At 43.7% G+C, this 14,708-nt stretch overlaps 1 protein-coding gene across 1 annotated transcript in view; it reads left to right on the top strand.

Annotated features, from left to right (window-relative positions):
* Positions 1-14,394, top strand: part of PPEF2 (protein phosphatase with EF-hand domain 2) — a 32,421-nt gene extending 18,027 nt beyond the window's left edge. The window contains exons 11-17 of the mRNA XM_032400553.1: positions 1,307-1,693; positions 3,619-3,804; positions 5,594-5,736; positions 8,892-8,998; positions 10,622-10,785; positions 11,512-11,599; positions 13,864-14,394. Of these exons, the coding sequence (XP_032256444.1) occupies positions 1,307-1,693; positions 3,619-3,804; positions 5,594-5,736; positions 8,892-8,998; positions 10,622-10,785; positions 11,512-11,599; positions 13,864-14,117 (1,329 nt within the window). The 3' untranslated portion in view covers positions 14,118-14,394. The remainder of the gene's footprint in view (positions 1-1,306; positions 1,694-3,618; positions 3,805-5,593; positions 5,737-8,891; positions 8,999-10,621; positions 10,786-11,511; positions 11,600-13,863) is intronic.
* The last annotated feature ends 314 nt before the right edge of the window (positions 14,395-14,708 follow it).

Here is a 14,708-nt window from a genome sequence, read left to right as displayed (position 1 = left end):
ATACATATTAACGCTGTTATTCTCCTTAAAAATCAAAGTTAGGGATGTCTCTTGAGGGCAGATAATAACATCCTTAAAATAAAGTTACCTGAGCATGGAAAGGTTACCAGTTACCTGGTCCGGCCCTCACTCTGAGTTGCAACAAGGAGAGAAGGAGGGGGTTACCACTCCATTCACGTTTGGTGGCCTTTCACCCTCTATGCCCCGGGCTAAGCTGCCTAGGAAGTCATTGGAGCTTGTCCAAAGTTAGAGAACACCTCTGTTCTGTTCTATTCAATCTGGATTCCTCTTGAAACATCATTCAGGTTCTGCTGACCCTCTCTGAGTGTCCTTTGTCCTTGCCCTAAGCCAGTCCACACCAAGACATGGCTTCCTTGGATCACAGTCCTTACATCGATTTGCAGAAATCGATTCTTCTTCTCATTCTTTGATTATGCGCTTGCAGAGAGTTCCCGCTGTGCGTCAGACCTCTGTCGTTGATACCCTTCCAATGTTGTGTGCCTCGGTTTCCACTGTGGCACTCAGGCACGCCAGGAATGGGGGCTGGGTGCCACAGCTGTGCTCTGTGGTCTGACCCCTCTCTTTCCCATGATCAGAATTCTTCCAGCTTGTGACTATCGTCAGCCTGGTCCCAGTACCATGATGCCTCTGAGTCAGTGACAGGGACCATACTCAGTCTCTTTGGCCAAAAGATTCCCTTTCCAGTTAGGTCCAGGCTGAAAAGAGGTGCTCTTCCCCTTCCTCAACAGGTAAAATAGCACTTCCTGTGAGATGCCACGAAGTCCTGCCTCTCCCACGGCAAAGCAACGAGTGTTTCCTATTCCAACATAGTTTAACCACAAGCTGCATTTCTTCCCCTTTGTTTTAGCACCCGGTTGAACAACAGGAAAGTCCATACAGGCTCACCTTCCTGAGACGTGCCCTTTCCCATCCTTGTCTACAATTCACTAGGCTCCTAGAGGAAACAGTGGCTTTGCTTAGGATTTCTCCAATTACCTGTGGCAGAGGACCAGGTTTTATAAATGTCCAGTTTGTCACACATCAGAACTTTTGTAAAATATAACATATATGAAGTACAAGAAAAATGAAATACAAACAAAAAAATTTAAGCCCACGGATCACGTGCTTGAATATCACAGCAGTATCCAACTGCCCTGACCGTTTCTAGAGGCTTCCTCGCCGGCCCTGTGCTCCTCCTGCGCGGGGGGCAGGAGCAGCGCTAGTGAGCGCGCTGACCTAGAGGGGCTACTCAAGAAACCACCTCGGGTTTCATGCCGCCATCTGTGTCTTCTCTGGCCGTTTTTAGATCGTCTCCACCCTGAGGCGCAAAACGAGGAAGGAGAACGGGAAACCGGCGACGACGCAGGAGAAGGCCACCCCGCCGAGCTGCGCGGGGCGACCCACCCCGTGGTTTCTGCCCCAGAGCCGCTCTCTCCCCTCTTCGCCCCTGCGCCTGGGCTCCTGCGGGGCGCCGCGCGCCGGCCGCTCCTCCAGCATCCCCTGCAGCCGCCCGGCCGACGCCGAGGAGCTGGCCCGGCGGGTGCGGCGCTCCGGGGACCTGGAGCTGGACAGGGGCCGGCAGCAGGCAGGCTTCCCGGGGAGCCGGGCGCAGGGGGAGCCGCTGCTCGTCACGCCAGAAGCCGACTCGGACGCCGACGAGCCGCCCGAGCCCACCCCGGAGGAGTGGAAGCAGGTGGGGGTGGCCAGGGGCTGCTCCCTGGCATTCGGCTGTCTTCGGGAGGGGCTTTTACCCAGAACGAATCTCTTCTCTCCCTGTGAATTCAGGGGATTTTTTCCCACCCCTTTTCCCTCTCCCCCTGGGGTTAGAACAGCCCAGAAGGATATTAGTATTTGCCTAATAACTCACATATTTTAGAGTTTCGTAGAGGTCGGTCGGCTGTGGCCGGTGGGCTCTGTTGCCTGAGTAAACTTGGTTTAGTGACCTAGCCTCATTGGGGTGGGATGGTAAGCCAGGACTTACTGGATGCTATTCCGTGATGTTTTGTTTTTAATGTGTCAGAAAGATGACTATGTTGCTCAAGGCCAAGTGGGTTAGGTCAGCAGCTTCTATGGGCCTCTGTTATTAGGCAACTAAAGGCTTTTCCAGAATCTCCCGAAGTGTGTCATAGAGCCGCCCCTCGCTGCGAGGGAGACTGGGAAAGCAAGCGTTCAGCGATGCCCATTGCCACCCCAAACTCCCCATCAGAGTTCTGGTAGCAGGAAGGAAGAAGGAGAATGAATACAGGGTAGGCATTCACAGTGTTCGCCTAGATAGGACCCTGGCAGCCGCCCGGTGCGCACATTCCGCCAGGACAAGGCTGTGGCAGGGGCGCTTGTAATCCGTGCGGGAGATCCACGTGGTGAGCTTGCGCCGCGGAGTTAGTAGCACTATGGGAACTTGCTGGTGTTCAGCCATTTCTGACTATAACCCTGGCAGTTTTTTATGGTTTATCCAATAAAGAAAAGGAGAGAATGCAGAATTAGCTAAGAGCTAAAATTAGCAGAACTTGAGGATTGATTGGATGGAGGGTGCTGAGAAAAAGGAGTCGCAGCTGACTCTGAGGCTAGACACCTCAGAGAGAGAGATGTTGGGTTTGCGTTACATTCTCCCTGAGCTATCGATCCTGGGCTTCAGCATCAATGTAGAGTGGAAATTTTAAAATAAATGCAAATCTCTCCTTTTGCAAAACATGACTCAATAATAGTGTTCCAATATTTACAAATCAAATGCACTTTTCCCCCTCAAAAGTACGTTTAGAAAGTATTGGGTGTCAACAACCAAAATACACCTGATTATTTCATGTAAATTATAGAAGATTGTCCATCAGTGTTTTCCTGAGTAGTAATAAAAGGGTAGAACCTGAATTGCTGGAAAAGTTGTTCAGCTCTTCTGCAAATTCTTTTAAAAATGCTGAAATTACTTGAAGAACTGAAACATTTGATTGCACTTTCCCAGGACCACAGCCCGGGTGTTGTGAACACTGCATGAGAGATCATGTTGCCAGTCCCACAACTTCTGCCTTCTCTTTGGGGCAAATGTCCAGGAGCCTGGAGCACTGGGGCTAACTGAAGATTTCTCCCAGAGCAGCTCCCTTTTTATCTGGTTTACATGTTGAGCTTTCATATAAGATTTATTTCCAACAAAGTGGGTAACATGCTTGTCAAACAATATGCACATATACACATGCTCCTTCTGTGAGTAATAAAAAATTCTGGAACCTCAGGGTTTCAAAATATAAGCATATGTCAGGGCACCTGAGTGGCTCAGTCGGTTAAGTGCCTTCAGCTCAGGTCATGATCCCGGGGTCCTGGGATCAAGCCCTGAGTCAGGCTCCCTGCTCAGTGGGGAGCCTGCTTCTCCCTCTCCCTCTGCCTCTCCGCCAGCTTGCGCTCTCCCTGTCTCTCCGTCAAATAAATAAATAAAATCTTTTAAAAATATAAAAGCATATGTCAAATATTGATCACATGGAAAATTATTCACTTATGCAAATACTTGTATGCTCTTCTTCCTCTCCTCCTCTGCTATTTACTCCTCCTCCTTCTCTTCTTCTTTTCATAGGAATGACTCTGCATCTCTGTCTAGATTTTAGGAAAGAAACCATCTCTTGGTCTCTCCAGGTGGTCGATATCCTGTGGAGTGATCCCATGGCCCAGGAGGGTTGCAAGGCTAACACCGTTCGAGGAGGAGGCTGTTATTTTGGACCTAATGTGACAGAACAGTTGCTACAGAAATACAACCTGCAGTTCCTGATCCGCTCCCATGAGTGCAAACCTGAGGGCTACGAGTTCTGCCACAGCCGCAAGGTGGGCGCCGGGCCACAGTGGCGCGGGGGTGGTCCAGACCACTCCTCCCAGCCTGGACGAGCTCAGGCGCTTGTTTGCTCACGGTCAGCTGTGCCTTGTGTTTGTTCTACTTGCTCAAGGCAGCTAGGTCCTTTACAGTCACTGATCCTTGACTTTCACAGCCTATTTATTTATTTATTTATGGCAAATGTTTTCAAAGTATGTTATTTTATTTTTTTTAAAGAATAAAAATATTAAATTTTATTTTTCTATTCTTTTTTTCACATTTTTTAAATTAACATATAATGTATTATTTGTTTCAGGGGTACAGGTCTGTGATTCATCAGTCTTACACAATTCATAGCGCTCACCATAGCACATACCCTCCCCCATGTCCATCACCCAGCCACCCCATCCCTCCCACTTCCCTCCACTCCAGGAACCCTCAGTTGTTGAGGGTTTCCTGAGATTAAGTATGTTAATGTATTTTATTTTTAAAGATTTTATTTTTACTTATTTGAAAGAGAGAGTGCGCGTGAGCATGCACGTGAGTGGGGGAGGGGCAGAGGGAGAAGCAGGCTCCCCACTGAGCAGGGAACCTGTCGAGGGGCTTAATCCCAGGACCCTGGGATCATGACCTGAGCCGAATGCAGACGCTTAACCAAATGAGCCACCCAGGCGCCCTTCACAGCCTCTTTAAAGCTCAAAATTTGATTGCTGCCACCACTCAGCAGTGCCCTGAGAGGAGAACAGAGGGGCAGATATTGTCCCATCTTGAGGACAGAAATATGGCCTGGGGTTTTCCCAGCCACATTTTCACTCCTTAAGTCACATCACTACGGGGTGACAGGATTTCTGCACTGCGCCCCAGCAGGGATTCAGGATTGTTTGTCTTCTCAGGAGCATATTTAATGTCCTGACTCATCTTTGCACATCTTAATCCTACAACGTTTGTCTAGCCCAGTGCCGCTAGGATGAGAGTATTGCCAGGAAAACTAACCCTTCAGGAGAATAACAGGTTTCCATGCGGGGGGAACAAAAAGTGAGATCAACTAATCTAAGAAACGTTTGGTTAATACAAGTTTGTCTACTGCAGGACTTCCGAGACCTTTAGTTTCCTGTATTCCTTGTAAATCTCCAAGAAGAGATGCAGTGTCTACCATTTCCCGATGTACCGACAGTGTGGAAACTTTTTTCACAGAACATCTTAGAAGACACAGTTCTCTGTGGGAAGCTCCGCAGTGAGGCCTCACACCAGCTTTCACAACTGGTGTGCCGATTATAATGGCCTTCCCAACTTATCTGATCCAGCTTGCCTCTAAGTTGAACCAAATGAAGTGTTTTGTCTGACCCCTGCTGTTGTCCTTGAGATAAAAATGTGAAGAAATCGTGTTGTGGGACGCCCAGGTGGCTCAGTCGGTTGAGCGTCTGCCTTCAGCTCAAGTCGTGATCCTGGGAGTCCTGGGCTCCAGGCTCCTGTCCTCCCGGCTCAGCAGGGAGTCTGCTTCTCCCTCTGCCTCTGCCCCTCCCCACTGGTGTTCTCCCTCTCGCGCTCACTCTCTCTCAGATAAATAAATAAATAAATAAATAAATAAATAAATAAATAAATAAAATCTTAAAAAAAAAAAAGATATCATGTTATGGATGTCCCATCAGAATTCAAGTTGTTACTGCTTGAATCACAACTCCTGCCTTACTAGCATTGATGACTTTAAAAATTGAAAAGATCCATGGGTGGGGTCGAGGAGGGTGAAGAGTTCTTGAGTTCTTCAGTGAACCTGAATGCCTTTCTCTCTCTGTTCTGATGTAGGTGTTAACCATCTTTTCTGCCTCCAACTACTATGAAGTTGGCAGTAACAGAGGTGCCTACGTCAAGCTGGGGCCGGCCCTGACTCCATACATCGTGCAGTATCAAGCTAACAAGGCAACCCACATGCTGACTATGAGGCAAAGGCAAGACTTTTTAATGAACGATTTTCAGAAAAACAGAATTATGGTGTTTGTAGAAACTTTGAAATGTCCAGCATCATTACATTTATCCAAATTCTAAGTGAGAATTCATAATGTGTGGGGCACCTGGGTGGCTCAGTCGGTTAAGCGTCCGACTCGACCTCAGCTCAGGTCTTGCTCTCAGAGTTGTGAGTTCAAGCCCCACATTGGGCTCCACGCTGGGCATGGAGCCTACTTAAAACAACAAAAACGACAACAACAAAATTTAGCGATGTCAGCAATAAGGTCTACAATAGGAGAATGTAGGGTCCTCTTTCTTCTCCTCCATACACTTTAAGATCTGTACCTACCCACCATTAATGGAAGCAACAAATTTGCTTCCTCCAGAAGTTATTCTCAATGGGAGCATCTTGGGTAAAGTCCATATACCAGGCCACTGCGTCTTTCCAGGGTCACTCTTACATTTTCTCTCATCCTTAAAGAGTTTGTTTTGCCCCATAAGCCACAGACAAAGTTTCTTTGTTTTCTAGGGTTTTGACAGATGGGTTTCAGTCCACACATTTGTTGACGGTGCCCTTTTCTTCCTGGGAAGGAAGTGTGTATTATTACTTACATGGCTTCTGTTGAGATGATTCTGAGTTCTAACCTTAGCTGAGAGCTTACCACCCACTAAGTGCTATTATAAAGAATTTATATGTATTGTCTCACAATGAACTTATGAAATACATACGAATTTCAGTTTTATAGAGGAGATCATCAAGGAACACAGGTTAAATCAGCTGGCTCATGGTCCCACAGCTAACACACGGTGAAGGCAAGCCTTGAGCCAAGCAGTCTTATCTCAGAAATCACACCCTTCACAGACTTGCAGTACTGCCTCCCACCAAGAAGATGGTCTCAGAGTACATAAGCTGCTAACAGATGCGGTTTTAGTGCTACTGAGCAAGCTTCTTTAATTATCAGATGGACTAATTAGAAATCAAAACAAAGTTAACATAAACCCAGTGGAAAGAGAACACATTAATATTTAACATCTGCCTTGTGTGAGTGCTATAAAAGTGCCTTATTTTAAATCACTCTTGAGTTATTAACTATCAAGAGTTATTAAACCCTCAAGTTATTAAAAAATCAAGGCCGGCATCACTCAAGAAGAAGTTTCATATGAGAATTTAAACTCATTAAGTGATAGTCAAACCCACTGTGCAGAGGCATCAACCAGGGGAGCTTGACCAAAGCTCAGCCGCCCTAGGCTCACCGCAGCCTCACCACCACAGTCTCAGAGGGGGGCCCCGGGCAACTGGAATGCCCGATTCCATGGGATTTAGGTGTTGTAAGAGCTCTTTGAAATATTCATTGATTGTATGAAAGCAAGTAAACATCACCTAATTTTCCCAGAAATCACTTGTCCAACAACTTCAACTCCCTGGAGCAGAAGTAAGGGGGAAATGTGCCTGACCATCCATAACTGATGGCTCAGTGTCCATAAACTCAAGATCATGTTTTTCTTAGAAGAGGCCTCATTCGGCATCCATTTACTTTTGGTTCACATCCACACCTCACAATAATAGGTTAGCTTGCCTAGAATTCACCTGTCAAGATTGACTGCTGGTCCCACCCCTTATTAGCTATCTGACCTTGGATTAGTTACTTTGTAATGGGCATAATAATCGGACCTACCTCAGTGGGTGTTGGAGGACTGAGATAATCCATGGAGAGCCCTGCATTTAGTTGGTGTTCACCATTTGCTGCTTGATGTAGAAACAGAGAGCCTTGTACATCTAGACAGCTCCTGAGAGCATCACCATACTACATCCCTGCATGATAATGATGGATGATGACAACATAACAGAAGATAGTTTAAATGCTTTGCCAAACCAATGGTTTGTAAACTTTGGCGGGGAGAGGGAGTCCCATACTTCTTTTTTTTTTTTTAAGATTTGCTTATTTTTTTATTGGAGAGAGAGCATGCACAAGCAGGGGAGGGGCAGAGGGAGAGGAAGAGAATCTCTAGCAGACTCCCCGTTGAGTGCAGAGACTGATGTGGGGCTCGATCACACAACCCTGAGATCATGACCTGAGCCAAAAGCAAGGGTTGGACGCTTAACCGACTGAGCCACCCAGGTGCCCCAGGGAGTCCCATACTTCTTTTAACCTTTGATGAAACAATGAACTCCCTCCAGAAAAAGCAAATACACTCACATATCCATACATTTAAGGATGAGTTTTAGGCAGTTCACACTCTCCTAGGAGGTCTATGGAGCCCACTTAAGGACTATTACGCTAAATACCTTAAACTGCAAGGAAGATTTTCATCAAACATGATTGAAACTCTGTGTATGTGTGTGCACATGTGTGTGTGGAACTGTTAGTGTGGGAAAAGATAGGTTATCTGGTCATCACTTATAGAATGGCTGGTTCCTCAATGAGGCAGGACAAAGTATAGATTTACCTTTATCTCTTTTTTTCTTTACCTTTATCCCTTTTTATCTTTTTATTCATTCAACTCCGCATATTTGAACACTTACTTTGGGCCTAGTGCTGTGCCCAGCATTACTCTTTTGATCCAATAAGAATGAAAAAACTAAATTAGTGTTATTTCATTATTCATAAATCTTGCCTTGTGCGTATTTAACATAATAATAAATTATAAGGAAAGCATATGAGTAGGATAACAGATACTATTTACTGAGTGCTTTCAATGTGCTGGGCTTTCTTCTAAGTGCTTTATATGAATTTACTTTTTTAATCTTCACAATAATCCTATGAGGTAGGTACCATGTTTCTTTCTTTCTTTCCTTTTTTTTTTTTTTTTTTCTTGGTAGGTACCATTTTTATCCCTCTTTTGCAGATGGGGAAATTGAGGTGCAGTACAGTAGGATAACTTTACCATAAAGGTGGTCTTTTTCCAGAACTTTTCTGTAACCACTATCCGGCACTGGGAAGGACAGGGGCAGGTCCTATTTGTACCCAGCAGGGAGAAGTGGGAGAAATAGGAGATGGAGGTTTTCCTTCAAAAACTGAGCTCTCCTCCCCCAAACTGAGCTCTAGGGAGGTTGAGATGTTAAGAGAGAGAGAGGAGTGTGGTAAGAAAAACAAACCCATGGCTATTTCCTCTATGTTAACTTCTTAAAAATGTTTATTTTCATCTCCTGTCCCAGGATTAGCAGAGTAGAGGAGTCAGCTCTGAGATCTCTGCGGGAAAAGTTATTTGCTCATTCCTCCCATCTTCTTGGTGAATTTAAGAAGCATGATGCAGATAAGACCGGTGAGACCATGGGGTGCCTGGGTGGCTCAGTCGTTAAGCGTCTGCCTTCGGCTCAGGTCATGATCCCAGGGTCCTGGGATCGAGCCCCACATCGGGCTCGCTGCTCGGCGGGAAGCCTGCTTCTCCCTCTCCCACTCCCCCTGCTTGTGTTCCCTCTCTCGCTGTGCCTCTCTCTGTCAAATAAATAAATAAAATATTTTTTAAAAAAGAAAAACAAAAACAAAAAGAACCGGTGAGACCAAGCAAGTAAAATATTCCTAAAAGGAAGCTGGCCAAGAAAAACTGTGTCGCAGAAGTTATCAAACCAATATTTGTTGAACTAATGACCAAAGGACATCTTTGACTACTTTCTTCATTTTATTCAACTTAATGCTCCAGTTATCTTTTCTAAATTTAAAAATTCCAAACTTTTATTTATTTTTTAAAGATTTTATTTATTTATTTGAGAGAAAGAGAGAAAGTGGGAGAGAGCACAAGCAGGGTGAAGGGCAGAGGGAGAAGCAGGCTTTCCACGGAGCAGGGAGCCCGATGCGGGGCTCCATCCCAGGACACCAGGATCATGACCTGAGCTGAAGGCATACACTTAACCGACTGAGCCACTCAGGCGCCCCTAAAATTCCAAGCTTTTAACAGAATGTGAATTTAGATAAATATAGACGGAGATGGTGAAAAGAAATGGAGTGAAAGGGATGGTGACAAGGCCAGAACTAAGCAAAAAGCAACTAGTGGGGGAGGTTACAAGCATATATCCAAAATTAGCAAAAGATCAATGATTTGGCTTCTTGTTTTTGCTTAGTGTGTACATATCTATTCTGTGTTCTATAATCAAAGCTAGAAATTTTGTCTTTGTTCAACTCAATAGAATGTCTAATAGACATTGACCACATATATATAGCCCTATTAGAAAATAGCAGTAACAATCATAAATTCACAGCAATATCTGTTCATATACGTATCAACAACTAATGCTATATAGAGAGAGATATATACATATATCTATATATATATAGATACATACATATAGTTTTAGGATATCCTTTACAGGAGCATTATGTGACTTTTCAATAGTGTTGCCAGATTTAGCAAAAACAGGATGTTTAACAAAAACAGGATGCCTAGGGGCGCCTGGGTGGCTCAGTCGTTAAGCGTCTGCCTTCGGCTCAGGTCATGATCCCGGGGTCCTGGGATCGAGCCCTGCATCAGGCTCCCTGCTCCACGGAGAGCCTGCTTCTCCCTCTCCCACTCCCCCTGCTTGTGTTCCCTCTCTTGCTGTGTCTCTGTCAAATAAATAAATAAAATCTTAAAAAACAAACAAGATGCCTAATTAAATTTGAATTATAGATAGACAACAAATAATTTTAAAATATAATTATGTCCCATGCAATATTTGGGCCATATACTTTGTGGTCTTTCTGAAATTCTTATTTAATTGGGCATCCTGTATTTTATCTTGCAACCCCAGTTTCCAGCAAACTCTACCTGGACCCACAAAAATAGTGACAGTGCCCATTATTTCTATTACCTGCAGACAGCAAGAAGTATGTTGGGACAAAAAAGTCTGCACTGCGGGGCAGGACACTGGACTTATAAGTGACAAGTCAACAAATCCTCTCGTTGCTGTAGGTTTCATCTCCCTTAGTGACTGGGCAGAAGCCGTGGAGTCTGTCCTGCGTCTAGGACTCCCCTGGCGGATGCTGAGGCCACAGCTGGTGAGCAGTTCTATGGATAACACGTTGGAGTACAAGTCCTGGCTGGAGGGCTTGGCCAAAGAACAATTGAGCCATGAGGTAATGGTGTGAAGATGCTGGATGAAGCCATACTGGGGCCCATGAAGCTCCCGATGGAGAACTTTGAATCAGAAACAGTCAGATATTGAGAACCCAGAAAAGACGATAGATGAGAAAAGGGAACTACTTGTTGAGTTTTTATATGTCAGGTTTTGTGTTAAGTGACTTACATATGTTGCCTCAATTTATCCTCAAAATACCTACCCCAAGAGTATGGTATTATCAGCACCATTATACCTACGAGGCACTGCTCACCGAGCTTCTAGATTGTAGAACTGGGACTCAAACCCAGGTCTGTCTGACTTCCCTGGCACCATCCTGCTTTCCTCACTAAAAAAAAAAAAAAAAAAAAAGGATTTATTCAGTAAATACTTAATGAATGTATAATGTATGTGAGGCCTTGGGCTAGGTACTTTTTAAAATGGCTTTATTTCAATATAATTCACGTGCCATACAATTCATCCATTCAAACTGTACAATTCAGCGGTTTTTCATATATTCACAGATACGTACAGCCATTACCAGGGTCCGTTTTAGAACATTTTCATCATGGTCTATAAGTACTTCTTAAACCCTTAGATTATTTGGTAGGCTGAAGGGGTTGGGAATAAAATCTCTTCAGTCTGTTTCAACCGTATCTTATTGTCAGGGTCGATTGTGGGTTAATTATATATTAGGGCAAGCCTAAACATAAGATATAGAAAGAACATGTATTTTCTTTTGCAGAACATACAGTCAAGTTTGCTGGAAACACTGTATCGGAACCGATCCAACCTGGAGACCATCTTTAGGATCATAGACAGTGATCATTCAGGTAAAGACACTCACTAGCCTATCACTTCTGACGCAAAATACGTACTTTACCTCCCACCCTTCAGTCTCCTTCCTGATCATTTAGCTCTCAACTCGGGCACTTCGGGAGCAAAGTAAATAATGCTTATGCTTATAAATAAATGGCAGAAACTAGAAAAGTATTTGGGCACTACGAGCAATCCATATAGAAGAGGGGTAGGGCAGAGAATGCAGACAAACTGGATGAGAACTTCTCATAGAAAAAACTGTGATTAGAAGATGTGGTGTCCCTTATAGTTGTATCAAAAATAGCCATAAAGTAATGAGGAGTGCCTAGAGCAGAAAGAATTTTACAATCTCACTCCCGAAGTATTCTTTTTTAAACTCCTTATTTTGGAATAATTACAGATTTACAGGACATACCAAAAAATGTACAGGGATGTCTTGGATGCTCTCACCCAGTTCCCCCAATGGTCCAAAGACCTTTTTCAATGTTACTACTCTCTTCCCACCTATTTTTAGGTATAATTCACATACCGTATAATTTATTCACTTAAAACATTCAGTTCACTGGTTCTTAGTATATTCACAAGGTTGTGTAAGCATCACTACTATCCAATTATAGAACATTTCATCACCCTAAAAAGAAACCCAGACCCATCAGCAGTCACTCTCTATCCCTGTCCCTTCTCCATCAGCCCCTGACACCCATTAGTCTGCTTTCTGTCTCTAAGGATTTGCCTAGTCTGGACATTTTGTATAAATGGAATCCTACAATATTATGGCCTTTGGTGTCTGGCTTCTTTTACTTTGTGTAATGTATTCACAGTTCATCCATGTTGTAGCATGTATTAGTTCTTTATTCCTCTTTATAGCTGGCTAATATTCCATTGTATGGATATATATACCACATTTTGTTTATCCATTCATCAGTTGATAGACATTTAGATGGTTTCCACTTTTTGGCTTTTATGCATAATGACGCTGTGAACATTTGTGTACAACTTTTTATGTGAACATATGTTTTTTTATTCTCTTGGATGTATTCCTAGGAGTGCAATTGCTGAATCATATCATAAAACTATGTTTTGCTTTTTGAGGAACTGCCAAACTGTTTTCTACAGTGGCTATACCATTTCAGACTCCTATTGACAAGGTTTGAGGGCTCCAGTTTCTCCTTATCCTCCTATCATCACCAACACTCGCAACCCCCACCCTGTTTTATAGCCATTCCTGCTGGGTGTGCAGTATCTCATGGTTTTGATTTGCTTTTCCTTAATAACCAATGATATTGAGCATCTTTTCATGTGCTTATTGGAAATTTTTATATATTCTCTGGAGAAATGTCGATTCAGATCCTTTGCCCATCTTTTAATTGAGTTATTCATCTTTTTGTTGTTGAGTTATGAGAGTTCTTTATATGTTCTAGATACTATGCCATGATCAGATATATGATTTGCAAATATTTTCTCCAACTTTATAGATTGTCTTTTCACTTTCTTGGTAGTTTCCTTTGATGCACAAAGTTTTTTAATTAAAAAAAAAAGTCCAATTTATCTTTTTTGTTGTTCGTGTTTTTGGTGTCATATCTAAGAAACCATGACATAATCCAAGGTCACAGAGATTTACATCTATGTTTTTTTTCTAAGAGTTTTATACTTTTAGCTCTTCCAATAGGCCTTTGATTCATTTTGAGTCAGTTTTTGTTGGTAGTGCAAGGTAGGGGGTTTAGCTTCATTCTTTTACATGAGGATATGCAGTTGTCTACTACCATATGTTGAAAACACAATTCTTTCCCCATTGAATGGTCTTGGAACCCTTGTAAAAAAAAAAAAATCAATTGACCATAGGTGTATGGGTCCAAAGGCTTTTAATAAGCAAAATAAATTATATGTTTGGGATGACTTAATGTGTGGTTTCTCAGGAGTGTCACTATTGACATGTTGGCCTGAATATTTCTTTGTTTTGGGGTCCATCCTATGTATTGTAGGATATTTAGCAGCATCCCTGGCATTTATGTACTAGATACGAGTAACACTCACCACCACCCCGGTCATGACAATCAAAAATGTCTCCAGAAGAAGGGAAGCAAAACTGCTCCGAGTTGAGAACCACTGGTGATCCATTGGTTTTGTGCCACCCCCTTGGGAGTTTAAACTAGATACAAGGCCTTGGGTATCTTTGTCTGTTCAACAGTAAGGAACAGGTGTCCCTGCAAGAATGTCAGAGGAAGTGAACATTGAAAATTAGACTGACTCACTGACATGAATTCCTCCCTCTGCTAAGGGTTCATCTCACTGGACGAGTTCAGGCAGACTTGGAAGCTGTTCAGCTCTCATATGAACATTGACATCACAGATGACTGCATCTGTGACCTTGCCCGGAGCATTGACTTCAACAAGGATGGCCACATCGACATCAATGAGTTCCTGGAGGCCTTCCGCCTTGTGGAGCAATCCTGCACAGAGGGCGATGCCTCAGATTGCCCCCAGGCCACAAACACTAACGACAGTGGCTGCAGCAAGCCCGGCACACCCTAAGAGCAGCCTGGTGTCCGGCTCCCGCGGTGCCTCATAGCCAAGACTGAGCTTGTCCCTGGAATAGCTCCCTTATTCTCCAGAGGTTTGTGGAATTTTAGGCTGAGAAATTGCCTACCAGTGTGCGTCAGAATCAGCTCTTTGGGTGTGTGTGTGTGTGTGTGTGTGTGTGTGTGTGTGTTTAAATATGTAGGTACCCCATCCCCATCTCAGAAGTTTCACAGGGTAAGACCCAGGTATAAATATTTTAAATTCTCAAGTCTACCCCAGTTAAGAACCACTGATAATTCAATCCCCTCATTGTTTTCATTTTATACATTTTAATTATTGTGTTTTTTTTTTTAAGATTTTATTTATTTGACAGAGACAGCAAGAGAGGGAACACAAGCAAGGGGAGTAGGAGAGGGAGAAGCAGGCTTCCCGCTAAGCAGGGAGCCCGATGCGGGGCTTGATCCCAGGACCCTGGGATCATGACCTGAGCTGAAGGCAGACACTTAATGACTGAGCCACCCAGGCGCCCCTTAATTATTGTTTTTAAAAAATCTTATTGATAAAGGAAAGTTATGAAAAATTGTGCAATCCCATGACCCAAAC

This window comes from Phoca vitulina, unplaced genomic scaffold, assembly GCF_004348235.1.
Source record: "Phoca vitulina isolate PV1807 unplaced genomic scaffold, GSC_HSeal_1.0 scaffold3, whole genome shotgun sequence".
NCBI lineage: Eukaryota > Metazoa > Chordata > Mammalia > Carnivora > Phocidae > Phoca > Phoca vitulina.
This window is presented reverse-complemented; position numbering and strand designations above follow the sequence as displayed.